General features: G+C 34.0%; 3 protein-coding genes across 4 annotated transcripts; 2 read left to right on the top strand and 1 right to left on the bottom strand.

Annotated features, from left to right (window-relative positions):
• The first annotated feature begins 2625 nt into the window (after positions 1 to 2625).
• Positions 2626 to 3486, top strand: LOC121175221 (uncharacterized). Its single transcript, XM_041017741.1, has one exon. It carries the CDS (start codon positions 2626 to 2628, stop codon positions 3484 to 3486), a length of 861 nt encoding a protein of 286 aa, XP_040873675.1.
• Positions 3487 to 3758: 272 nt separating this feature from the next.
• On the top strand, positions 3759 to 4815 carry LOC113002311 (uncharacterized). The gene is made up of 2 exons (XM_026129406.1): positions 3759 to 4156; positions 4242 to 4815. Exons 1-2 carry the CDS (start codon positions 3759 to 3761, stop codon positions 4813 to 4815), a joined length of 972 nt encoding a protein of 323 aa, XP_025985191.1.
• A 396-nt stretch (positions 4816 to 5211) lies between these two features.
• Positions 5212 to 19955, bottom strand: LOC100527580 (uncharacterized). Of its 2 annotated transcripts, none has more exons than XM_006584472.4 (18): positions 19480 to 19955; positions 18395 to 18598; positions 18062 to 18243; positions 16965 to 17091; positions 16650 to 16766; positions 16012 to 16071; positions 15785 to 15844; positions 15554 to 15613; positions 15321 to 15380; positions 15095 to 15154; positions 13924 to 14958; positions 13730 to 13825; positions 8635 to 8699; positions 7799 to 7850; positions 6931 to 7017; positions 6614 to 6654; positions 5726 to 5794; positions 5212 to 5644 (listed from the first exon to the last, which is right to left on the bottom strand). In XM_006584472.4, the coding sequence occupies exons 1-18, from the start codon at positions 19594 to 19596 to the stop codon at positions 5503 to 5505; spliced, it is 2634 nt and encodes an 877-aa protein (XP_006584535.1). In that variant the 5' UTR covers positions 19597 to 19955; the 3' UTR covers positions 5212 to 5502. The 2 variants fall into 2 exon arrangements, with proteins under 2 accessions (XP_006584535.1, XP_006584534.1); XM_006584471.4 differs by having other exon boundaries at positions 16650 to 16847; positions 19480 to 19954.
• Between the last annotated feature and the right edge of the window lie 2321 nt (positions 19956 to 22276).

Raw genomic sequence — 22276 nt, 5'->3', positions numbered from 1 at the left:
AAGTATTCCGAAAATTTGATTGAATATGACATAACAGAATTGAAAAATGATGAAGACGTGCTAAAAGTGTTAGCACAATCCAACTATTGGAAACGATTCTGCACAATAGAAATTTTGGCTATTTTTAGCAAACCAGTAATCTAAATAGAAGAAGACATGTATTCTGTACAACATATTTCATATCCTCATTAGTTTTGTTATGTTTGCATTGTAAGTGTAATTTTTAATATGTTTCATTATTGTCGAGTATCATTTGAGTTACTGTAATTTGAGTATTTTGTCTATGACTAATTTGTCATATTTTTTTTGCGGTGTTTTTCTTACTGTATTTTAATACTACTAACTAATTTTATTATTTTTAATTACAAGAACATACAAAAATTAACAAAACATAAATTTAACTACACAATTACATATAACATAAATAAAAAATTATACTCTAATTTTATCCAATTTTATATTTTTCTTTATATGTATATTTCTCTTTACAAAAATTATAAAATAATATTACATAAATTAATTTAATAAATAAATAATTTTCAAATCAATTAAAAATAATTTTATATAATATAATTAAATTAAAAATTTTAAAATTCAGATTATTATACAAAATAAATATTTACTAAAATAAATATATTATTATACAAAATTCAAATTTTAAAACATATATTCACCAAAAAATATCTTAAATAATTTAAATAATATAACAAAAACACTTAAATTTAATAATATCATTTTCTTAATAACAAAATTAAATTATAAAATAATATTACATAAATTAATTTAATAAATAACTAATTTTCAAATTATTTGAAAATAATTTTATATAATATAATATTTAATTTTAATAATATAAAAACTTTTTTATAAATAAAAAAAAAGGAAGAACGGAAGTCGGGGTGTGAGAACCCGACTTCCGTGAATGAGGCAAAACAGGTGTAGTTTGGGAATATTTTTCCAAACTAGTGTACATTGAGCATTTACTGGAGAGAGAAGGTGCAATTGAGTAAAAAAACCGAATGGCGATGCCGACCACTGTGATAGTGTTAGGGTCGTTACATTATATGTTCTCGTCTTTCACAAAAAAGTTAGACTTTTGTGTTGTCATCATGTTTTATATGTTTCTCAAGCCAATTTTTAAAATCAAAGACGAAACGTTAACTTTGCTATGTCAAGTCCTTTTCATTTTCTAAGGCATCAAAGGGACCATATATGTTAGGTACTTTTGAGAGACATGAAGAAAAACATTCACCCTATGAAGCCTCTTATCCATGAGGGATCAAAGGCTATGAAGCACGGACACACCGTCGAAGTGTCGCGTCCCGCGTCGGAGACGCACCGGACACACAAACGGGTGCGACTCCGGTGCGACGCGATGTCCATTGCCACCGCCGTCGTCGGACACGGTTGGATGCAGGAAACGCGTGATCGGACGCGGCTCAACAAGTGGACACGCGCGTCCAAACGCGGTCCAACCAAATATTTTATTATTTATTTAAAAAAGACTTACTTAAAATGAAAATCAAGTCTTCTCCTTGCCGCAAGCGAACCTCCACGTCGTCGCCTCCGTTTCCCTCTTTGCAGGTAGGCCCTTCTTTCTTTTCTGAGTTTTCTCATGATCACATCTGTTCCATCGCCTCCATGTTTCTGAGTTTTCCCTCTCGCCTCTGTTGTTTCCCCGTTGATGCTTTTGCTTGGTTTTATGGTTTCTAATTTCAATTGATGCTTTTGTGCTTTATGGTTTCTTGTTTTATGGTATTCTCTCTCTTTCTCTTTCCATTATCATTTGATAGTTACAAGAGAGTTTATTTTTATTATTTTATTTAGATACTTTTTTGTTTTGTTGTGCCATTTGATACATTCAAACGTTTAAAGGTGCCCTCAAGCACGTTACAGCAATTATCATATTTTCTAAATAAAAGTTGTGTCATTTGATACATTCAAATGTTTAAAGGTGGCCTCAAGCACGTTACAACAATTATCATATTTTCTAAATAATATAAATGGGTGGATGTTAACATATTTTTGTAGGATTGAAATTTTACTTTTTCTTCAATTAAAATTTTAAGGGTTTACTTGTGTTTTTATTTTTTTATTTACTTTTTAATTATAAAATTGTCACATTAGTTTAAATCTGTTTTTTGGTTTTAAAAAAATTATACATAAAATATTAAAAATAATAAATGAAGATGGAAAATAAAAACACAAATAATAATGGAGCTTTAAAGTACAACACAAAGATTATTATTATTCAAGTCCGGGTAGGTGTGGGGCATCAATTGAAGTATACTATTCAGTTTCCCCTACCTTAATTTTTATTATTTTATTGTAGCTTGTTAGCAAATAAAAAATAAAGCCTTGAGTTTTGTGATCTTTTTTATTTTCTTATTTATTCTTAAAAAAATTATTTGCTAAAAAAGTATCTAAATTATTTAAAAATAAAAAATAAAACAAATATAATTTACAAAAACTAAAATTATTTTGAATAGTCCTATTTTGAATAAAATTAAGCTACAACATGGCCAATAAGACAAGAACAACATTAATTAGAAATTGCTTTTGTTGTTTGTTTTTTACTTAGAAATTGTTTACATTGTTTTTTAATTTTTTTTAATTGTTGTAGAGATGAGTGCTTCTAGTCCTAGTCAAGCTAAAAAACAAGATGATGATACCAAACCTTTATGGACCTATGTTACAAAGATAAAAAGTGTAGGTGATGGTGGAAATTATGAGATAAAATGTAATATTTGTGATTTTACCTTCAATGGGTCTTACACTAGAGTGAGGGCACACTTGTTGAAGGTGACTGGAAAGGTAGTTAGAGTTTGTCAAAAGGTAACAATTGACAGACTTATAGATTTGAAGAAGATAGACAATGAGGCAACATTAAAGGTGGAGAAGTCAAAAACAAAATCTGTATCATTGCCTCTGGTTTCTACTCAACACCAAATGGATACAAACACTCTTGGTGTTGATCCAAAAAAGAGAAAGACATCAACTGCAGAAAATGCCTTTAATTTGCAAGCTAGAGAGACACTTGATCATGAAATTGCTAGGATGTTTTACTCTTCGGGGCTGCCTTTTCATTTAGCAAGAAATCCTCATTATAGGAAGGCATTTGCCTATGCCGCCAACAATCAGATCAGTGGTTACCAACCTCCAGGTTATAATAAATTAAGGACAACATTACTTCAAAATGAGAGGAGACATGGGGAGAACTTGTTACAACCAATTAAAAATGCATGGAGCCAGAAGGGTGTGAGCATTGTTAGTGATGGATGGAGTGACCCGCAAAGAAGATCTCTTATTAATTTCATGGTTGTCACAAAGAGTGGACCTATGTTTTTAAAGGCCATCGATTGTTCAAATGAGATCAAAGACAAGGATTTCATTGCCAAACTTATGAGGGAGGTAATTATGGAGGTTGGGCACTCAAATGTTGTGCAAATAGTGACGGATAATGCAGTCGTTTGTAAAGCAGCATGATTAATAATTGAGGCTGAGTTTCCTTCCATCTATTGGACTCCATGTGTTGTCCACACATTAAATCTTGCTTTGAAGAACATATGTGCAGCCAAGAATACAGAAAAAACAATGTTATTTATGAAGAATGTTCTTGGATCACCCAAATTGCGGATGATGCAATGTTTGTGAAAAATTTTGTCATGAGTCACTCTATGAGACTATCAATTTTCAATTCATTCAATTCATTGAAATTACTATCCATTGCTCCAACAAGATTTGCCTCCACTATTGTAATGCTCAAGAGATTCAAGCAATTGAAGAAAAGACTCCAAGAGATGATCATTAGTGACCAATGGTCTTCTTATAAGGAAGATGATGTTGCAAAGGCTAAATTTGTGAAAGATACTTTGTTGAATGATAAATGGTGGGATAAGGTTGATTATATTCTTTCTTTCACTAGCCCTATCTATGATGTTCTTAGAAGAACTGATCCAGAAGCTTCATCTCTCCATCTAGTATATGAAATGTGGGATTCAATGATTGAAAAGGTGAAGAATGCCATATATCAATATGAGAGAAAGGAAGAGAGTGAAGGATCAACCTTTTATGAGGTAGTGCACTCCATATTAATTGACCGTTGGACTAAGAGTAACACTCATCTCCATTGTTTAGCTCATTCCTTAAATCCAAGGTAATTAACTCTATACTTTTTTACTTACCTTTTTTTTTAGAATTACATAAATTTTAATCATGTATATATTTCTTTTTAATTATAGATATTATAGTCATAAATGGCTAAGTGAAGATTCTAATCGAGTTCCTCCACATCAAGACTTGGAACTCACTCTTGAAAGATTAAAATGCTTCAAGAGGTTCTTTCTTGATGTGGATGTAAGGAGGAAAGTGAATATTGAGTTTGCCAACTTCTCGGATGGAAGAGAAGGTTTTGATGATCTTGATTCTTTAAATGATAGAGGTCAAATGGATCCAAAAGCTTGGTGGCTAGTTCATGGCGTTAATACTCCAATACTTCAAAAGGTTACCCTTAAGCTACTTGCACAACCTTGTTCATCTTCATGTTGTGAAAGGAATTGGAGTACATATTCATTCATCCATTCTTTAAAGAGAAACAAGATGGCACCACATAGAGCTGAAGATTTAGTATTTGTTCATAGCAACCTACGACTTCTCTCAAGGAATACTCCACAATATCATCAAGAGGAAACTAAAATGTGGGATATAACCGGAGATGATTTTGGATTACTTGATGATTGTGGTATTCTTAAAATTGCTAGTTTGTCTTTAGATGAACCAGAGTTAGAAAGTGTCTTTTTCAATGATGATTGCTAGTTTGTGAAATTCTTGAAGACTTGAAGTTGCTAATTCATCATCTTGCTTTATAATTTTTTTTTTTGTAAAGAAACAAAGCGTACAAATTGTATAATGAGGTCTCTTAGTATTTTTTTGTGACTCATTATCGTAGGAAAAGTTCTTTTTAGATGATGATGATGAATATATAAATCTTGATTTTTAATTTAGATCTTTTATGCATATCACTCATATTTAATTATATATATATATATATATAGCCGTGTCTGTGTCCTACATTTTGGACATTACAGGTGTCCATGTGTCCGGTGTCCGTATTGGTGTCGGTGCTTCATAGATCAAAGGTGACAAATCATTTCCTCTGCTATTCAAGAATACCAGCCTTGCCAATCAACACGGATGAAACAAACCTTTCTATTCTAACACAAATAGATGACATAATTTTACCAATATGAAACCGAGTTTTGAAAAGGGTGTGAAAAAACCCTTCTGAAGAAAATAGTCTTAGACACCGTAATATATCAAAACCAAGCTAAAGGCTAACCAGTTTGCAGGGTTCTTGAAACTAAATATGAAACAAAAAAGACTAAACTGATAATCCCTATGGTAAGACAAAGTTACAAAGCTTTAGAGCCAACTAGTAAAAACAGCACAGCTTCACTGCATTGAGCCCCGTAGCTGGTAACCTTTTTACATGCCCTTCTTCATTTACACCCTTCTTTTGGTTTTAGGCGTCCTAGAGTCTTTTCTGCTAAAAATTATAGGTGAATCATCAGCTAAATCAACAGCAGAAGTATCCGCAGATTTCACAGATTTGGAGATGCCGGCAGAAGCTGAAGCTCTTCTCTTACTGATCCATTAAAAAATTCCAATAAGGATTCAAATAAAGCACCTGCTATACCTAAATATTTTGCCTAGCATGCAGACTAACCTGGACTGAGAATTGATGTTTGCACCCTTGGCAGACTCCAACGTGGATTTTTCCTTGCCCTTTTCTGCTCTGTACATTATGAATAACTTGACAGTATAAGCTTAATATATCAGATAAGGATTAATAGTAAAAAAACTGTATAGAACTTAGTTGAGGACACCTACTTAACAATCATATAAGATAAAAGGCCTGTTATTGGTATGAAATCAAAGACAATTATGTCTGCTATGCTATAGATACGATATAGTTCAAGGGATTTAAAATAACATTAAGAGAAAAAAACATTCTAGTTTGAGGTCCTTTCAACTGAAACTGGATTCGGAAAAGAAAAAATTATATAGACTGCACTTTGATTTAATAAGCTAAAAGTTGGGGGGAAATAGATACCACCAGAATATTAAGTTAAAGCATAACAAGTAATGAAAACAGTGCTTTATTAATAACAAAATTTCAAAGCATCTAAAATATATAATAGAGGTACTTGCATAAAAGAGTCATACTGAGTAGACCCACAGGTTAAGATTACACTAAAACTAATGACCAGTTATTTGGGCCGATAAAAAGCACAACAGTAAACTTATAATCATGTAGGAGTAATGGCATCTTTAGAAGTATTATTGTTTAATGAAGGTATAAATATTTAGACAAAACAAGAGAGATCCTTTACTCTTATGAGATCTCTTTCGGTATGTTTGGATGTGAGATTTTGGAGGGAAAGGGAAAGGAACGCAAATTTTTTAATTTTAAATTAAGAGAGTTATGCAATGTTTATAAACAATAAACAAAAGACTGCTATGCTAATCTATTATATTATTTATTCAATTTTAAAAAATTATCAAATTAGAAAATATTAAGCATTTATGTCCTGCAAGACCAGATTATACTTACATGTCTGATGCTTGTGCAAGCCTCTGATGTGCAAGTCCTTCCTGATAGCAGAATATCAGCATGCATGAATTAAATTTATCATACAATATCATACTACACGCACATGCACACACTCAAGTACATACAATAATTAAATAAGCATTTAAGCTTTATATTCACCTCATCTAATGAAACAGCAACAGCAGCACATACATGTGACACATGTACATACAATCATTAAATAAGCATCAAAACATGATACTTACCTCATCTATGAAACATCATCAGCAACACACAAACACACGGTAATTAAATAAGCATCAAAGCTTTATGCTCACCTCATCTAACACAACATCAACAGTAACTGGTTCCCAACGCTGTCTTTTGAGGTTCAACACTTCAACATCACCATCGGCATACAAAATCTATTGAAAAGCAATTCAAAATATTAACAAATATAATTATCAAACTTATTCAATGGTTTTAAATAAGTCTCACACATGGATAATTTTATTTTAAATAATTGTGCACAAGAGTGAAAAAATGAGAATATAAGAGTAATAACATTTTCCTTTCAACTCTCTGGTAAGGCAGTAGGTATTACAGTTCAGTAGTCAGAAGTTTTAAATTCAAGCTCTTCTGTTTTCATCTACCTTGGAAAATGAGTGCTAAAGTTGGGAAACTATCAAAAGGAAATATTAGGACCTATTTGGTTTGACAAAATGTTTATGATTTTTATTTCCTATACAAATCTTTGAAAACAGAAAATAAAGTGAAAACAAAGTAACATTTTGTAATTAATAGTAAAAACAAGTAACGAGAACAGAAAATATTGTTTTAAAACCCAGGCACTTTAATTAATAAAAATCCATGCTTTTCAATAGTTGAAGCCTTAAACTAAGTTGTAATTTAAGAAAGATAAAGCTTACTACAGGATTAGTAAGATTGAAAATAAGAATGTTTTAAAAGGTCATATGCCACCAAAATATTATCAGAGTTAATGCTACTGTTTGCTACACAAGGACTAGAATATCTTCAGTCAGCATGTTACATGGTTTTGATTTAAAGAATAGCATACATAATGCATTCCAAATAAGTAGGTAGCAACACATAAAGCCTACATATGAAAAGATGCAAGAACGAATACTAGAGCTAAAAAGCCGCATAAAAAAAATTTAAAAACAAGATCAGTGACAGCCATCTCACCTTGTGCTTTCCTTTGATAGGATCATAAGAATCAATAACACCTTCATAAAACCTGAAGTAAAGAATTACTGGATAAAATAAAGCAAGCAACAACAGCACACACACACTGAAACTAAAATTATGAAACATGATAAACATTTAGTAGGTTTAGGGAAGATGCTAAATAACAACCTACTGATATCTTTAAAAGAAAAAAACTTCCACAACATAGCATTTAGCTCTAAAGCTAAAGTTAAAAAACAACCTGCTTTGAATTCTTTATTTAAATCACATAGCATGTTTCTTAATTCAAATGTTCTAACACAATCCAATAGGCCAACCTAGAGAAAAGAGATGGTAGATGACCATAATCTCCACTCTATTTTCAAAAGCACATGCAATTATCTTACAAACCCACCGAATGAGTTTGCAAGACATGGAAGGTTGTTTCGAAATCTAAAAATTCAAAAAGAATCCTTTACAATTAATTTTGTTTAAACGACCCACATCATAAAAAGATGGCTCATGGTAAACCTTCATCCTCCATTTTTATGTGTCTGATTCTTAACCCAACTATGACTTATAATAAAACTTCCTCTAAATATAAGTATTGTCCTAAACCCATAGTTCATAAGCATGAACCAAAATGTTATCGAGCCAAGATGGTTTAGCAAAAATATTTCACAAAAGCTTTCAAGAGGAAGAAAAACCCACTTTTGTTTTTTTTTCCCCTCCATTTTCCTTGCCACATGATAGGGTCTAATGTAGATAAGGCTTTAGTATACTTGCTTAGAAATTGGAAATAGAGGAATGCAGAGATAGAAATAGGTTACAAAATATGATACTGAGATACTTACATCTTATCCTTCGGCCACCAGACCTTGATCCTTCTACCAACCAATGAGTTACCATCATCAGACGCCTGAAGAAAAAAAGTACAGAAAACAGGAATTTATTGAGAGAGAAAAAAATTTAATAGGGTATAAATTAGGAGGAAAAATTAATAGAAGAGGAAATTTTCAGCAAACAAACAACATTGAGAACAAGAATCTAATTCAAACTGTTGTCAAAAGCTTTAAATGTTATGTCAAATATTACTAATTTAGAGTTTAGACTGTTAGGTATAGAGCAATAAGAAGAGAAAGGAATAAGGAGAAGGAGAAAACACAAAGTTTAACGTGGTTCAACACAAAATATATGTGTCTACGTCCACGGCTACACTAGGAGAACTTTTTATTACTTGCACATTTTTGCACGCTTACAAGGTGTCCCTATATATAGCACTAATGAGACACAAGTTTTTACAAACCAAGCGATATGGGACTAAGACCACAAAACTCTAACAATTCTCCTACTTGGGGTCTAAGTTCCAAACTCTAGCAGCTCCTTGTAAGCAATGAATTCATTAACTCTTTACCTAGTGTAGCGCTTTCATCTTCAATTATCCTTGAAGGCCAACTGAGGCAATGCAAAGCCTCAGCTTGTCAGTTGTAACAGTTTTAGTCAACATTCTGCTGGATTCTCTGATCCTAAGATCTTCAGCAAAGAAAAGTCTCCATCATTTATCAACTCCCTGATAAAATGGTATCTTAATTGAATATGCTTGCATCTAGAATGGAAGATTGGATTCTTAGCAAGACTTATAGCACTCTGACTGTCACTGAACAATGAAGCATTATCTTGTTCTTTCCCTAATTCATTGAGAAAATTCTTTAACCAAATCATCTCCTTAGTTGCCTCTGAGATAGCTATGTACTCGGCTTCCGTGGTTGAGAGAGCAACTCTATGTTGAAGTTTAGACTTCCAACTCACAGTAGTACCTCCCAAAGTAAAAATGTGGCCTGTGGTGCTTTTCTTGGTATCAAAATCTCCTCCCAAGTCTACATCTAAGAATCCCTGTAAAGTGAGATTGCTTTTTCTGAAGCACAAACACATCCCTGAAATACCCTTCAGATATCTGAGTATCCACTTTACGCCTTCCCAATGCTCCTTTGCTGGATTTGATAGGAACCTACTGACAACTCTCACTGCATGTGATATGTCAGGTCTAGTACACACCATTGCATACATCAAACTCCCGACTGCTGATGCATATGATACTCTTGACATGTAACATTTTTCTTCATCTGTCTGCAAAGATTGCTTCTTTGAAAACTTCAAATGAGATCCCAAAGGGGTGTTCCTGGTCTTAGAATCTTTAAGGTAAAACCTGTCAAGCAACTTGTGTATATATTTCTCTTGAGACAGCTTCAAAATTCCTTCTGATTTGTTTCTAAGAATTCTCATACCAAGGATTTGTTTAGCTAGACCAAGATCCTTCATTTCAAAGTTTTCTGCCAACTGCTGCTTCAACCTGTTAATTTCTGCCATACTGGATCCTGAATCAACATACACGACAAGAATAACATAGCTATTAGTATATTTCTTAACGTAGCAACAATGGTCTATGTCACATCTGTTGAATCCTGAGTTGCTCATAAACTCATTAAACTTCTTGTACCACTGCCTCGGTGTTTGTTTCAAGCCATATAAACTTTTATGAAGCTTGCACACAAGATTCTCCTTGCCTGGCACTTCAAAACCTTCTGGTTGGGTCATATAGATGTCTTCCTCTAAATCCCCATGCAAGAATGCAATTTTAACATCTAACTCCTCCAAGTGAAGATTCTCTGCAGCTACAATACTCAGAATAACTCTGATGATAGTCATCTTAACAACTGGAGAGAAGATCTCTGTGAAATCAATTCCTTGTTTCTGTTGAAACCCTTTCATCACAAGTCTCGCCTTGTATCTTCTTCTACCGTCAGATTCTTCCTTTAGCCTATAGACCCACTTATTTTGTAGCGCTTTCTTTCCTTCTGACAATTTAGTTAAAGATCACGTTTTATTCTTCTGAAGAGATGTCATCTCATCTTTCATTGCTAGCTCCCACTCAATAGAGTCATGTCCCTGCGTAGCCTCACTGAAACATTTTGGCTCACCAACATCAGTTAACAACAAATAATGCAATGAAGGGGAATACCTATCTAGTGGTCCTGAAATTCTACTAGATTTTCTTGGAGGAGTTGATGGTTTTGGTTCTGACTCAACCTCTACGCCTGTACTCTGGTTTCTATTGGCTACATCACTTTCTGAAATTTCTTCAAGTGTTGTTTTCTCAGAAATTTCTTACAATTTACCTGCACATGTAGATTCTGCGGAGTTTGTCCTTATAAAATAAGTTCTCATTAAAAGTGACATTCCTGCTTCTGATAACTTTCTTGTTTTGGTCATCCCAAAACCTGTAGCCATACATGTCAGATCCATAACTAATAAAATAACACTTCCTCGCCTTTGGGTCCAATTTATCTCTACTATTAGAGTCTGTCAGTACATATGAAACACAACCAAAAATTCTCAAATGTGAAAGTTTTACTTTCTTTCCAGACCATACTTCTTCGGGCAGCTAATAATTCAAAGGAACTGATGGTCCTCTATTGATGAGATATGCTGTTGTGTTTATTGCTTCTACCCAGAATGCCTTAGGCAAGCCAGATTGGATCTGCATACACCTCGCTCTCTCGTTCAAGGTTCTATTCATCCTTTCTGCAACAACGTTTTGCTCAAGTGTTCCTAGTATTGTCTTGATCATTCTGATCTCATGTTCTGAACAAAAGTCTTGAAACTCCTGACTATCATATTCCCTGCCATTGTCAGATTTCAAACTTTTAACCTTTAGACCTGTCTGATTTTTAACTTCTGTTTTCCACCTTTTAAACACAAAAAACACATCAGATTTATTTTTAAGAAAATAAACCCATATCTTTCTGGTAGAGCCGTCGATAAAGGTGACATAAAAGCGTGAGTTTTCAACAGATTTCACTTGGGCTGGCCCCCAAACATCTGTGTGCACCAATTCTAGCTTTTCAACTTTAGGAGTCTTCTTTGCCTTTGAGAAGCTAACTTTTTTCTGCTTTCCAAAGATACAGTGTTCACAAACACCAACATCAACATGCTTCAGGCTTGATAGCTTACCCTTTGCCGCCATAAGCTTCATTCCTTTTTCACTAATGTGTCCAAGTCTTTGATGCCACATGGTTGAATTATTGACAGCCTCAGTAACTGCTACCATATCCTCATCTGCAATCATGTAAAGAGATCCTCGCTTCTTTCCACGAGCCACAACGAGATTGTCTTTTGTTACCTTCCAAGCTCCATCTCCAAAAGTGGGGTGATGCCCCTCATCATCCAACTACCCTATAGATATTAAATTTCTCTTTAAGGCAGGAATATGTCTGACATTGTGCAATGTCCATAGGGATCCACTGGAGGTCTTGATGTTGATATCACCTCTTCCGACAATGTCAAGAGATTTTCCATCTGCAAGGTAAACTTCCCCAAATCTTCCAAAAATATAGTTAGACAATAAATCTTTAGAGGGAGTAGTGTGGAACGACACACCTGAGTCCATAATCCATGAATCACCAGGACTATCCAAGCTGCAAATTAATGCATCATCAAATTCATCAGTTGTTGCATTTGCAGATTCATCATATCGCGCTTCTTGTTTTTGTGAGCCTTGTTCTTCTTTGGTTCCTTGCATTGATTGGTAAAGTGACCTCTCTTGTCACAATTTCAACTGTCACTTCGAAATTTTGTCTGACCTTTCCCTCTTGACTTTGATCTGCCTCGACCATTCTGACCCTTCTAGGTAGTCTTTCCTCTGCCTTTAGTATTCAATGCTGAATTGGAAACATGACTAGAAGATCTTCTCTCTTGCGAACATCTTCGCTTAAGATCAAGTCACGGATGTCAGTAAGCTTTAATGTGTTCTCCCTTGTAAAACTACTGACTGCAGTAACAATTGCAGCCCAACTATCCGGTAGTGATGACAATAGAATCAATGCCTTCACCTCATCCTCAAATTTAATCTGCACTAACTCCAACTGGGCAAGAATAGTATTAAATTCATTAATATGATCAGTTACAGAGATACCTTCTCCCATCTTGAGGTTGAACAACCGACGCATCAAGTATACTTTGTTGGCTACCGACGGCTTCTCATACATATCTGATAACGCCTTCATTAAGCCTGCAGTAGTTTTCTCGTTTACGATGTTAAACGTGATGTTCTTGGCTAATGTCAATCTGATCATGTCAAGAGCCTGTCGATCTAGCAAGTTCCATTCTTCTTGCTTCATGTCGTCTGTCTTAACCCCTGATAAAGGTTGATACAGCTTCTTCTGATATAGATAATAGCTTCTTCTGATATAGATAATCCTTTATCTGTATCTTCCAAAAGCTGAAATCTCTGTCATCGAACTTCTTGATCTTCACCTCCCCTCTTCTAATGCGATTGCTCCCACTGCCTCCTCTAAACTGAGAAGACTCCCACTAATTCCTCTAAACTAAGGAAATCCCGTGGAGTAACCAAGCTCTGATACCAGTTGTTAGGTATAGAGCAATAAGAAGAGAAAGGAATAAGGAGAAGAGAGAAAACACAAAGTTTAACGTGGTTCAGCACACAATGTATGTACCTACGTCCATAGCTACACTAGGAGAACTTTTTATTACTTGCACACTTTTGCACACTTACAAGGTGTTTCTATATATAGCACTAATGAGACACAAGTTTTTACAAATCAAGCGATATGGGACTAAGACCACAAAACTCTAACATAGATCACTATTGCTATGTAGTAGTGAGGAGAGTAGAGTACAATTTTACAATAGCCATCAGTTAATGAGACATGATCAGATATAAATTTTTAATTAAGAAATCAAAAGCAGCAATAGGAACACAATATACTGCCATTAGACTTTCCAAGGCATATCATCTTGTTTGCATAATTAGTACATAGTCTTAGAGAGTATCACACATTAAGGACCTTCCAGCATAAACCAATGAAATTTAATGGGGTTTTATTGGAAAAAACTGAAATTTCAATAACTCCAATGATTTAAAATGCATACCTCTACATTCGCAGTAATGTGTCTTCTCCTCAACCTTGCTTGTGGGGTTTCCTTGACACCACCTAACATTTTACTTGCAGATTCTACAATCAGTTCCTAAAAGGTGGAGACATCAACCGCAAAAGACAAAATATGTGAGGTTTTACTAATATAACGTGATGTTCTGGAGAATTGTTAAAAGTTACTTGCTATACCTTCACAGCTGATGATTTGTTGAGACCCTTATTAGGAGTAGCATTAAGCCTCCTCCTTTTCCTAACATCTGTTTGAACTGAGGATCTGCTCTCTTCTATATTTTCTAGCTCAACATTCACAGATGACTTGTGTTTTCCCTCATCTCCACAAGAAGCGCTAGGTTCCCTCTTAGCAACTGATTCTGGAGCCACAAGTTTCCCATCAACCCTTACAGAAAATTTGATTTTCCTAATGGTTTTTACTTCAGATTCCTTTTCCAACCTAACTGTTGGGGAATCCAAAGAAGTATTCTCAAGAAGAGAATTCAAGTTGTCTTCCTTTAACATTGACACAGAATTGGAATGAACATCTTGATTCCCAGTGTTATTTATTTTCCTTGGCTGGCCACGTTTGACATGACGACCATCAAGAATGTTATTATTTACAGAAGCAGCATCCATATTCTCATCAGCTTTAGGTTTAGAAGCTAAAGCTTCATGACCTTCGCTTGTATCATTAGCTGGAAAATCAGTGCCAATATTTTGAGTCCTTCTGGATTGGACAGCTTCTGCTATGTTCTCACTTTTCTGCATGGAAACTGGAGTTTCACTTACAGTTTTAGGCATTCTATGCAACTTATCCTTTCTGGAAGTAGGTTTTTCAGAAGATGGATAAGGAGAGCTGCAATTGCGAGCCTTTCTGGATTGAGCTGATTTCCCAGGTTTTGTTTCCCGAGAAATCCATGAGTGATCATAGCCTTCCTCAGCATTCATTAAAGAATTAGGCTTACGGCCCCTCTTCCTTGGCACAGTATTCAACTGCGTTTCTGATTTTGGTTCCTGAACAGACTCTAAATTGTCAGTTTCCAAATTGGCTTTCGCATTTCCTCTTTTGGAGTTCTTAGTTATTTCAGAATGTGGTCTCCTATTTGAACCAGATATTTTTATTGCTTCACCATCCATAGTAGAAGTACCACTTCTTCTGTTTGACTTTGTATCATCCAAAATTTTGACATCTCTGTCACCAGTAATATCCAGTTCATGCCCCTTGGTTTCCTGATTAAGAATTAAGTTAAAAGTTTAATACTGCATTCATATTGAAAGTTGCTTTTAACTAAGCAAGCGTTTAATTGTATTTAAAGGAAAATTTAATAATCAAATAACTCGTTGAGAAGGGAAGAAGATAATTTACATCACACAGTTGTTCCTCTGCATCTTTAGGAACATTAAGTTTGTTCTCAGCTTCCTGAACCTGAAGCATTGCAACACAACCAATCCTAACTTAATCTAGCTCAAAGACTAAAATCATGTAACAACTTGTTGCAAATAACAACAAAAAATATGAAGATATCAATGTAATAGTGAAAGGCACCATCCATAATCAAATAACTCATTGAGAAGGGCAGAAGATAGTTTACGTCACATGGTTGTTCCTCTGCATCTTTAGGAGCATCAAGTTTGTTCTCAGCTTCCTGAACCTGAAGCATTGCAACACAACCAATCCTAACTTCAATCTAGCTCAAAGACTACAATCATGTAACAACTTGTAGCAAATAACGATAAAAAAATGAAGATAACAATGTAATAGTCAAAGGCACCATCCATAATCAAATAACTCATTGACAACTGAGAAGGGCAAAAGATAATTTACATCACTTGGTTGTTCCTCTGCATCTTTAGGAGCATCAAGCTTGTTCTGAGCTTCCTGAACCTGAAGCATCACAACACAACCAATCCTAACTTCAATCTAGCTCAAATACTAAAATCAAGTAAAAACTTGTTGCAAATAATAACAAACAAAAGATATGAAGATATCAATGTAATAGTGAAAGACACCATCCATAATCAAATAACTCATTGGGAAGGGCAGAAGATAATTTACATCACATGGTTGTTCCTCTGCCTCTTTAGAAACATCAAACTTGTTCTGAGCTTCCTGAACCTGAAGCATTGCAACACAACAAATCCTAACTTCAATGTAGTTCAAAGACAAAAATCAAGTAGCAACTTGTAGCAAATAACAACAAAAAATATGAAGATATCAATGTAATAGTGAAAGGAACCATCTATAATCAAATAACTCATTGAGAAGGGAAAAAGATAATTTACATCACACACTTGTTCCTCTGCATCTTTAGGAACATCAAGTTTGTTCTCAGCTTCCTGAACCTGAAGCATTGCAACACAACCAATCTTAACTTCAATCTAGCTCAAAGACTAAAATCAAGTGACAACTTGTTGCAAATAACAATAAAAAATATGAAGATGTCAATGTAATAGTGATAGGCACCATCCATATCCCCCAACCCCTTATAGCAGAACTAGAGTGTTATTACACACAGAAACAGCTCGAGTGAACAAGAACATTTTGATGGTAAATTACTGGTTTATTAGCAATCAGCAAGAGTGGTTATTTTTCTCTGCTGGAATTTGATCAGAGCTTCCTCCTTGAATGGAACACAGGTGACATGGTTGACAGCTGTTCATTTCCTACTCGAGTTTTTAGTATGCCTATGCTTTTTGGGCATGTTTTAAGATCGAGAACCAGTCTGCTTATGATTTGAAACATTTTTAGAAACATCTAACATACAAACAACAGCAACAATCAAGGTTCTAGAGAACTTGCAGAAGTCAGCTAAATTGTTCAATGGTTTCCAATATGCAGCAAAATTAATACTAAGCAAGAATATCACATATTAGGCTAGCTATAACAGTTTATCTGATAGAGTGCTGCAAGTAAAACGTACCACTGTCTTCTTAGCACCATTTGAATCATCACATTGAGGGGATTCAGATTGGTTCTGGCAAATATCAGTTAGTATTTGTGCATACTCATTTAGCGCTCTGCCTGAGGACTCCACTGCCTTCATGAGATAAGGCTTGAGATTAACAGCACAGTTGCTAATTACTTTCTGCCCCAATGACCAAGACATAGGTGAAATGGTCTGGGAAAATAAATCAAACTAGATTGTAAGTTACATAAAAGGACATGAAATAACAAATAAGCAAATAAATAAAAGAAACAAAAAGATAAGAGATCGACATAATGCAAAGCATGTTACCTGATTTTCAATCCCTACACTATCCAACAGAGGTCTAAGAAGAGCTGGGGAAATTTGTTCAATTTCTTGCAAAATCAGGGTCATTATTGATTCCACCGAATGAATTGCATTGTGGGGATGGTCTGACCTTTAAATTGAGCAAATACTTTAAGTAATTAATAATTCTAGAAGTGAATGAAAACTTAAAGGTGGGAAAAGAAAAAAAGGAAAAGGCAATCAACTTTTGTTTTTGTAGCAAGCAATCTGCATTTTCATCAGCATTTATTAATGTAAAACAACTACCCAATGTTTCATCTATGATCTACTAGTCATTTGCAAAAGGAAAATGCAAATGAAACCCTGATTTCCTACGCTACACTACTTCATTCTTGAATACGTACAACAAAAAAGAATTCACAAGAAAATTGCTTCATCTTCAGAAGCACCTCAAGTAAATTGATAAGAGAACTGAAAAACAGAGCCATGTTTTACTGAAAGTATTCACTCAAATTTCTTGTCTTTCTACTGATACTAAGGTGATATTAGTATCAGAGGGAGACTGGTACAAGAACTGATGCAAACGCTCACCCAAACAATATTCCTCTTATTGCTTGGGTCTGCTTCCTCCCCTTGCTCCTCACACTCGTAACTTGCTCACCCCTTCCTCTTATTGCTTTCATTGCAAGTGATTCTATTCATTGCATTTTAAATATGCTGATGGTTATCTCTACTATTTTCCTCATTGCCCACGTGAAACCCAATGCCCTGCTTCCTAACATACATCCTAGCAATGGGAGGGTATCTAACATATATTTTCAAGAATTTCAATCAGGACAGCACGCAGAAAAACTGACACATGATTAAAATTTAAATATGATCCTCTAGTCATGTGATCAACTACAACATGCTTCACCAAAAATGCAGAACTGTTTAAATGTCAACAATTTCAACAGACCTCAAATATCCACTTAGAAGAAATAGAGAAGAAACTTATAAGATGGGTGCAGGAAGAAATAGAGTTTATATTCCTTTGTTAAATCAGTAATTGAAAATAAAGAAACATATAAAAGTTTGGAACAGGAAGAAACAGATAAGAGAGACATTGTTAAGGCTCTAACCTTATAAATCTCAAGAAATGCTGAAACATTTCAATAACCAGGTCATTACACTCAAGGTCCAGCATGACCAAGCATAATCGGACTTTATTGACATTATTGAGTATGGTAAGTGCTTTTTCATAGCCACGGCCAGATATGTGAGACAATTTCTCAAAAGATGCCACTGTGAGCTTGAAGATTTCCTGTTCACCATGAAATGAAATGCTATATTAAAATTTGAACAAGAAAACTTATGGTAACAAAAAAGCATTAACATTATTTATAGTATACACTTTACAGTATACTTGGATAATTTAATAAAAAAAATACAATACATCAAACTAAAATTTGTACCTTCATTTGTTCGTCATCATAAGGGACATCTGGTGCAGTGATTCTTGTAATCTCATTGATGCAAGATGTAACTGAAATCTTAACATCCTCATCTGTGTGCCTCAAAAGTTCGTCAGAAATCAATGCCTTCATTGAAGGTACAAGTGATTCTTGAATGGGCTTAGTTGGTTCTTGCTCCAGGGTTGACAATAGCAGCTCCAATTTCTAAAAGTTAGAAAACCAAAAATAAAAAGTCAAGAGTTCAATCAAGCTTGGAAGGCCTGTTGTAACTTGTAACAATGTTGTTAAACTCTGTTCCAAAATTCATAAGCAGCACTTAAATACATGGGGAAAACTCCCAATTTATGTTGTTACAAGAGTTAAACCTGATATTCCACTTTATCTTTTCAACTCAAGTGATGGAATAAACAAAACCCTTTCTAAATATCCATATTTTAGTGTGCAATTTGTTCAAAGCATTCAGAGGGAATCTGGGCAAAATGTCGTTAGTATTAACTATTAATTCTATCAAGCACCACAGTCCAAATAAAAAACTCGATCTTCAAGGAGGCTTTGGACTTCCAAAGGGGCTTATAAAGATGGACCTGACAGTCACTCTATTCAACCAATGATTCAGAAGTTGGAAAAGGGATTTTCAGGCACACACCCCATTAGACAAGTCGATAGAGCCACAGGGACCCAAAGAGACTCAAACTCAGAAAATTCAGGAAAAATCAAAACTTGAAGGCTACAGAAAAAATGGAAGGCATGTTAGACCGTGAGAATGATCAAAGTAACAATTGTTTAAACATTCTCTATGGTAAAAATAAAAAATTTGGGCGTCCCAATCCATTTGAGGTCAGAAATACCAAACATAAAGATAAACAACTGTATGAAAGAATGGTTGTGAAGAAAACATATATCTACAATTCTACACCAAACATAAGAAATTACAGACAGCAACAAATCTGTTAAACAAATAATCATCCAACTGATAGAAATTCATGATCAAATTCAGAAGACACAGCAGAATTCATGACACAAAAATCCAGCAGAGAGATACACATGCATATGAAAAACAGAGGAAACACAAGATGAGAGATTACATCAAGGAGTTGAAGAAGCTTGTGAACCGAAGAGCACTTGAGGAGCTTCCTCCCCACATGTCTAAGCCTCTTTGCTGTGCTCCTCTCTGTCTCTGTCAAATCACTGGCAGAAGCCATTTCTGCACCTCAAGCTCTGCACATTCGCACTCTAAAAAAAACCGTGTTTTATAGCCCTAACTCTAACACTCACTCTCGCTGCAAACAACTCAGCGGACCCAAATTCAAGGGCTTAAGGCCAAGTGATGCGCATGCAAGCAAACACACACAAAAATCACCACTTTCAGAAACCGTCAATGATTTATTAATTCCATACATCATTCAGTTTGTTTCTGGGTTGGAAATCAACACTGTACTAGGATTACTTTTTGTTTTTTTCCTTTTATTTGATTTTGATTACCTTAAAAAGAATATATAAAAAAAAAAAGAGCTTTAAAAGGGTCATTTTTTTTCTTCCTCATTGGCGCTTTAATGCCTGTTTTTGAGCGTTGAGGACAGTGCTGATGAACTGAGTTTCGGTAATATTCTTGCTGCAATTACCATTATACCACTTGCTCATTAATCTTTTTTTGAATTAAAGTATTCAACTCCAGAGCTTATGTGTCACTGACACACACTCGCATACAGCATACCTGACCTGGTTTTGGTCATTGACACTTGTCTGTCACTCTACTCTGCAGAGTAGACTACTGATGTGTTTGGACTTTGGACAACACCTAAGCATTCATTATATTTCTCAAAATAACGGTGGTATCATTAAAAAAAATAGAAACAATTATTTATTGTTTTACCTTAAAAATAATTGATTTTTTCTCATTATAAATCTAATCCAAACACATTATACAGTAATTTAAATTATTATTGAGGTGTGCAAACAATTTTGCCTTGTGTATCTGTATCCTTCACTCAAAATTAAAAATTTTCATACTTTTTGGCTATAAAAAATACTATAAGTTAAAATTCAATCACTTTCATTAAATCATACTAACAAGTAATTTTTAATTGATTAATAATGTTAAAATTTTTATAACAATAATACATGAAAATTACACTTAATATTTTTTATAGCCAAGATTTGGAAAACTTAATTTAAGACAAATTTCTATTACACACCTCAATGGAAATTGTAGCTATCAACAAAATGGACTAATAGACACTAATGGCTAAACAAGGTTTGTTAGCATGTGTAAGTAGCACATAAGAGTCATGCAATATAAGTGTTCAATTATAAATAAATAAATAAGCAACAAGATATAATAGTTGTTTACAAGGACTACATTAGGTTTTAAGACTATAAGAAGTTTTTTAGAGTGCGAATGTGCAAATCTTGAGGCAGAAAATAGTATCTTCTAATGAGCCTTTAGATTTGACAAAGAGACTTACAACAAAACAACTTAGATGTGTGGGATGAAAGTTCCTCGAGTGCTCTTCGGTTCACAAACTTGTGCAACTTCTTGATGTAATCTCTCATCTTGCATTTTCATGATTTTTATATCTTTATGTGGATCTATGCAAATGTTATAAGGTGAAAAGTAATTAGCAAATAATGTAAGCCGACCACTCCATCATTGAATTTGCAAAGAAAGATAATTATCTCATATCGGCTTATTAATTAATATATATTTTTAATTTAGGAGAGTTGACAACGCTTGGAGATTTCACATTCAACAATAATCAAATGATATATAGATGAATTTAATTTTGAGATTAGAGCTTTCATACTAATACATGGATCTCAATTTTTAAGACCAAGAACAAAGTGATTTTGATGTTTGAAGATCTCAAAACCAAAATGAAAGCCAAAGATATAAAAGAAATGTTTTGAAACTAGAGATTTCAAAACTATAACAAAAAGAGAAAAACATTAGATAATCAAAATTTTACAACAATAATAGAAAAGTATATTGTTCAGCACAAGTTCAAGGAGGATAATCACATATCTCACAATCTTAGAGGAATTCGATAACCCTTCAATGAAGGATTTCGAGGGATTGATCTTGACCTTCAATAGTTGTTTCTTTGCTCCGCACCAAATAAGGTGTATCTATAAGTTTTCCGCCGAAAATGTTGAAGTCAATACAAGTCAAAGTCTAGAAGTTAGAGATGAAGTGGTGCATACTTCTAAGAGGCTAAACCTAGGGATTTTTAATAGCCTACAACTTTCACATATAAGGATAAATTATTGGACTCTTATTGGGCCTTTTAGAATATTCTAAAACACATATTGATTAGACAACACAAAAACTTTAGGGCTTTTTTCCATAGTAAGTTTTATCACTTCGCGGTTCCTCAAGGAATATATTGGTGTAGCAAAAACAATTAAAGCATTAAAATATCCCTTATCAAGATGGCCATCCTAGACAAACCTTTTGTTTATTTATTTATTTTTATTGACATATGTTAATTGTTAGTTTTTTATTAGTAGGGAAGTGAATCCCACAACCTTTCTCTTCCTATCTTATCAAATCATTTTACCACAAAATGAACCTTATAACTCTCAAACCTATTATTTGATAAGGAAGCTTAATGAAAATCTTGAATTTCTTTGAATTCAAATGAATGATTTTCTATTTGTTGATTAATAGATAAAATAATATAAAAAAAAGTTAAAGATTAAAATGAAAATCATCCATATTACTCCCTGCGTGAATTTTCATAAAAAATGTACAATCCAATAATATTGAATTAATGATGAATTTTGTTTCATTTTTTAACCTTTTTAAATTATTTAACTTAATAATTATTAAATAGAAAATTATTCTTTTTTATGGTACATTAAGCATATGAGCTTAAAGAATAC

Source organism: Glycine max, chromosome 8 (assembly GCF_000004515.6).
Source record: "Glycine max cultivar Williams 82 chromosome 8, Glycine_max_v4.0, whole genome shotgun sequence".
In the NCBI taxonomy this organism is placed as follows: domain Eukaryota; kingdom Viridiplantae; phylum Streptophyta; class Magnoliopsida; order Fabales; family Fabaceae; genus Glycine; species Glycine max.
This window is presented reverse-complemented; position numbering and strand designations above follow the sequence as displayed.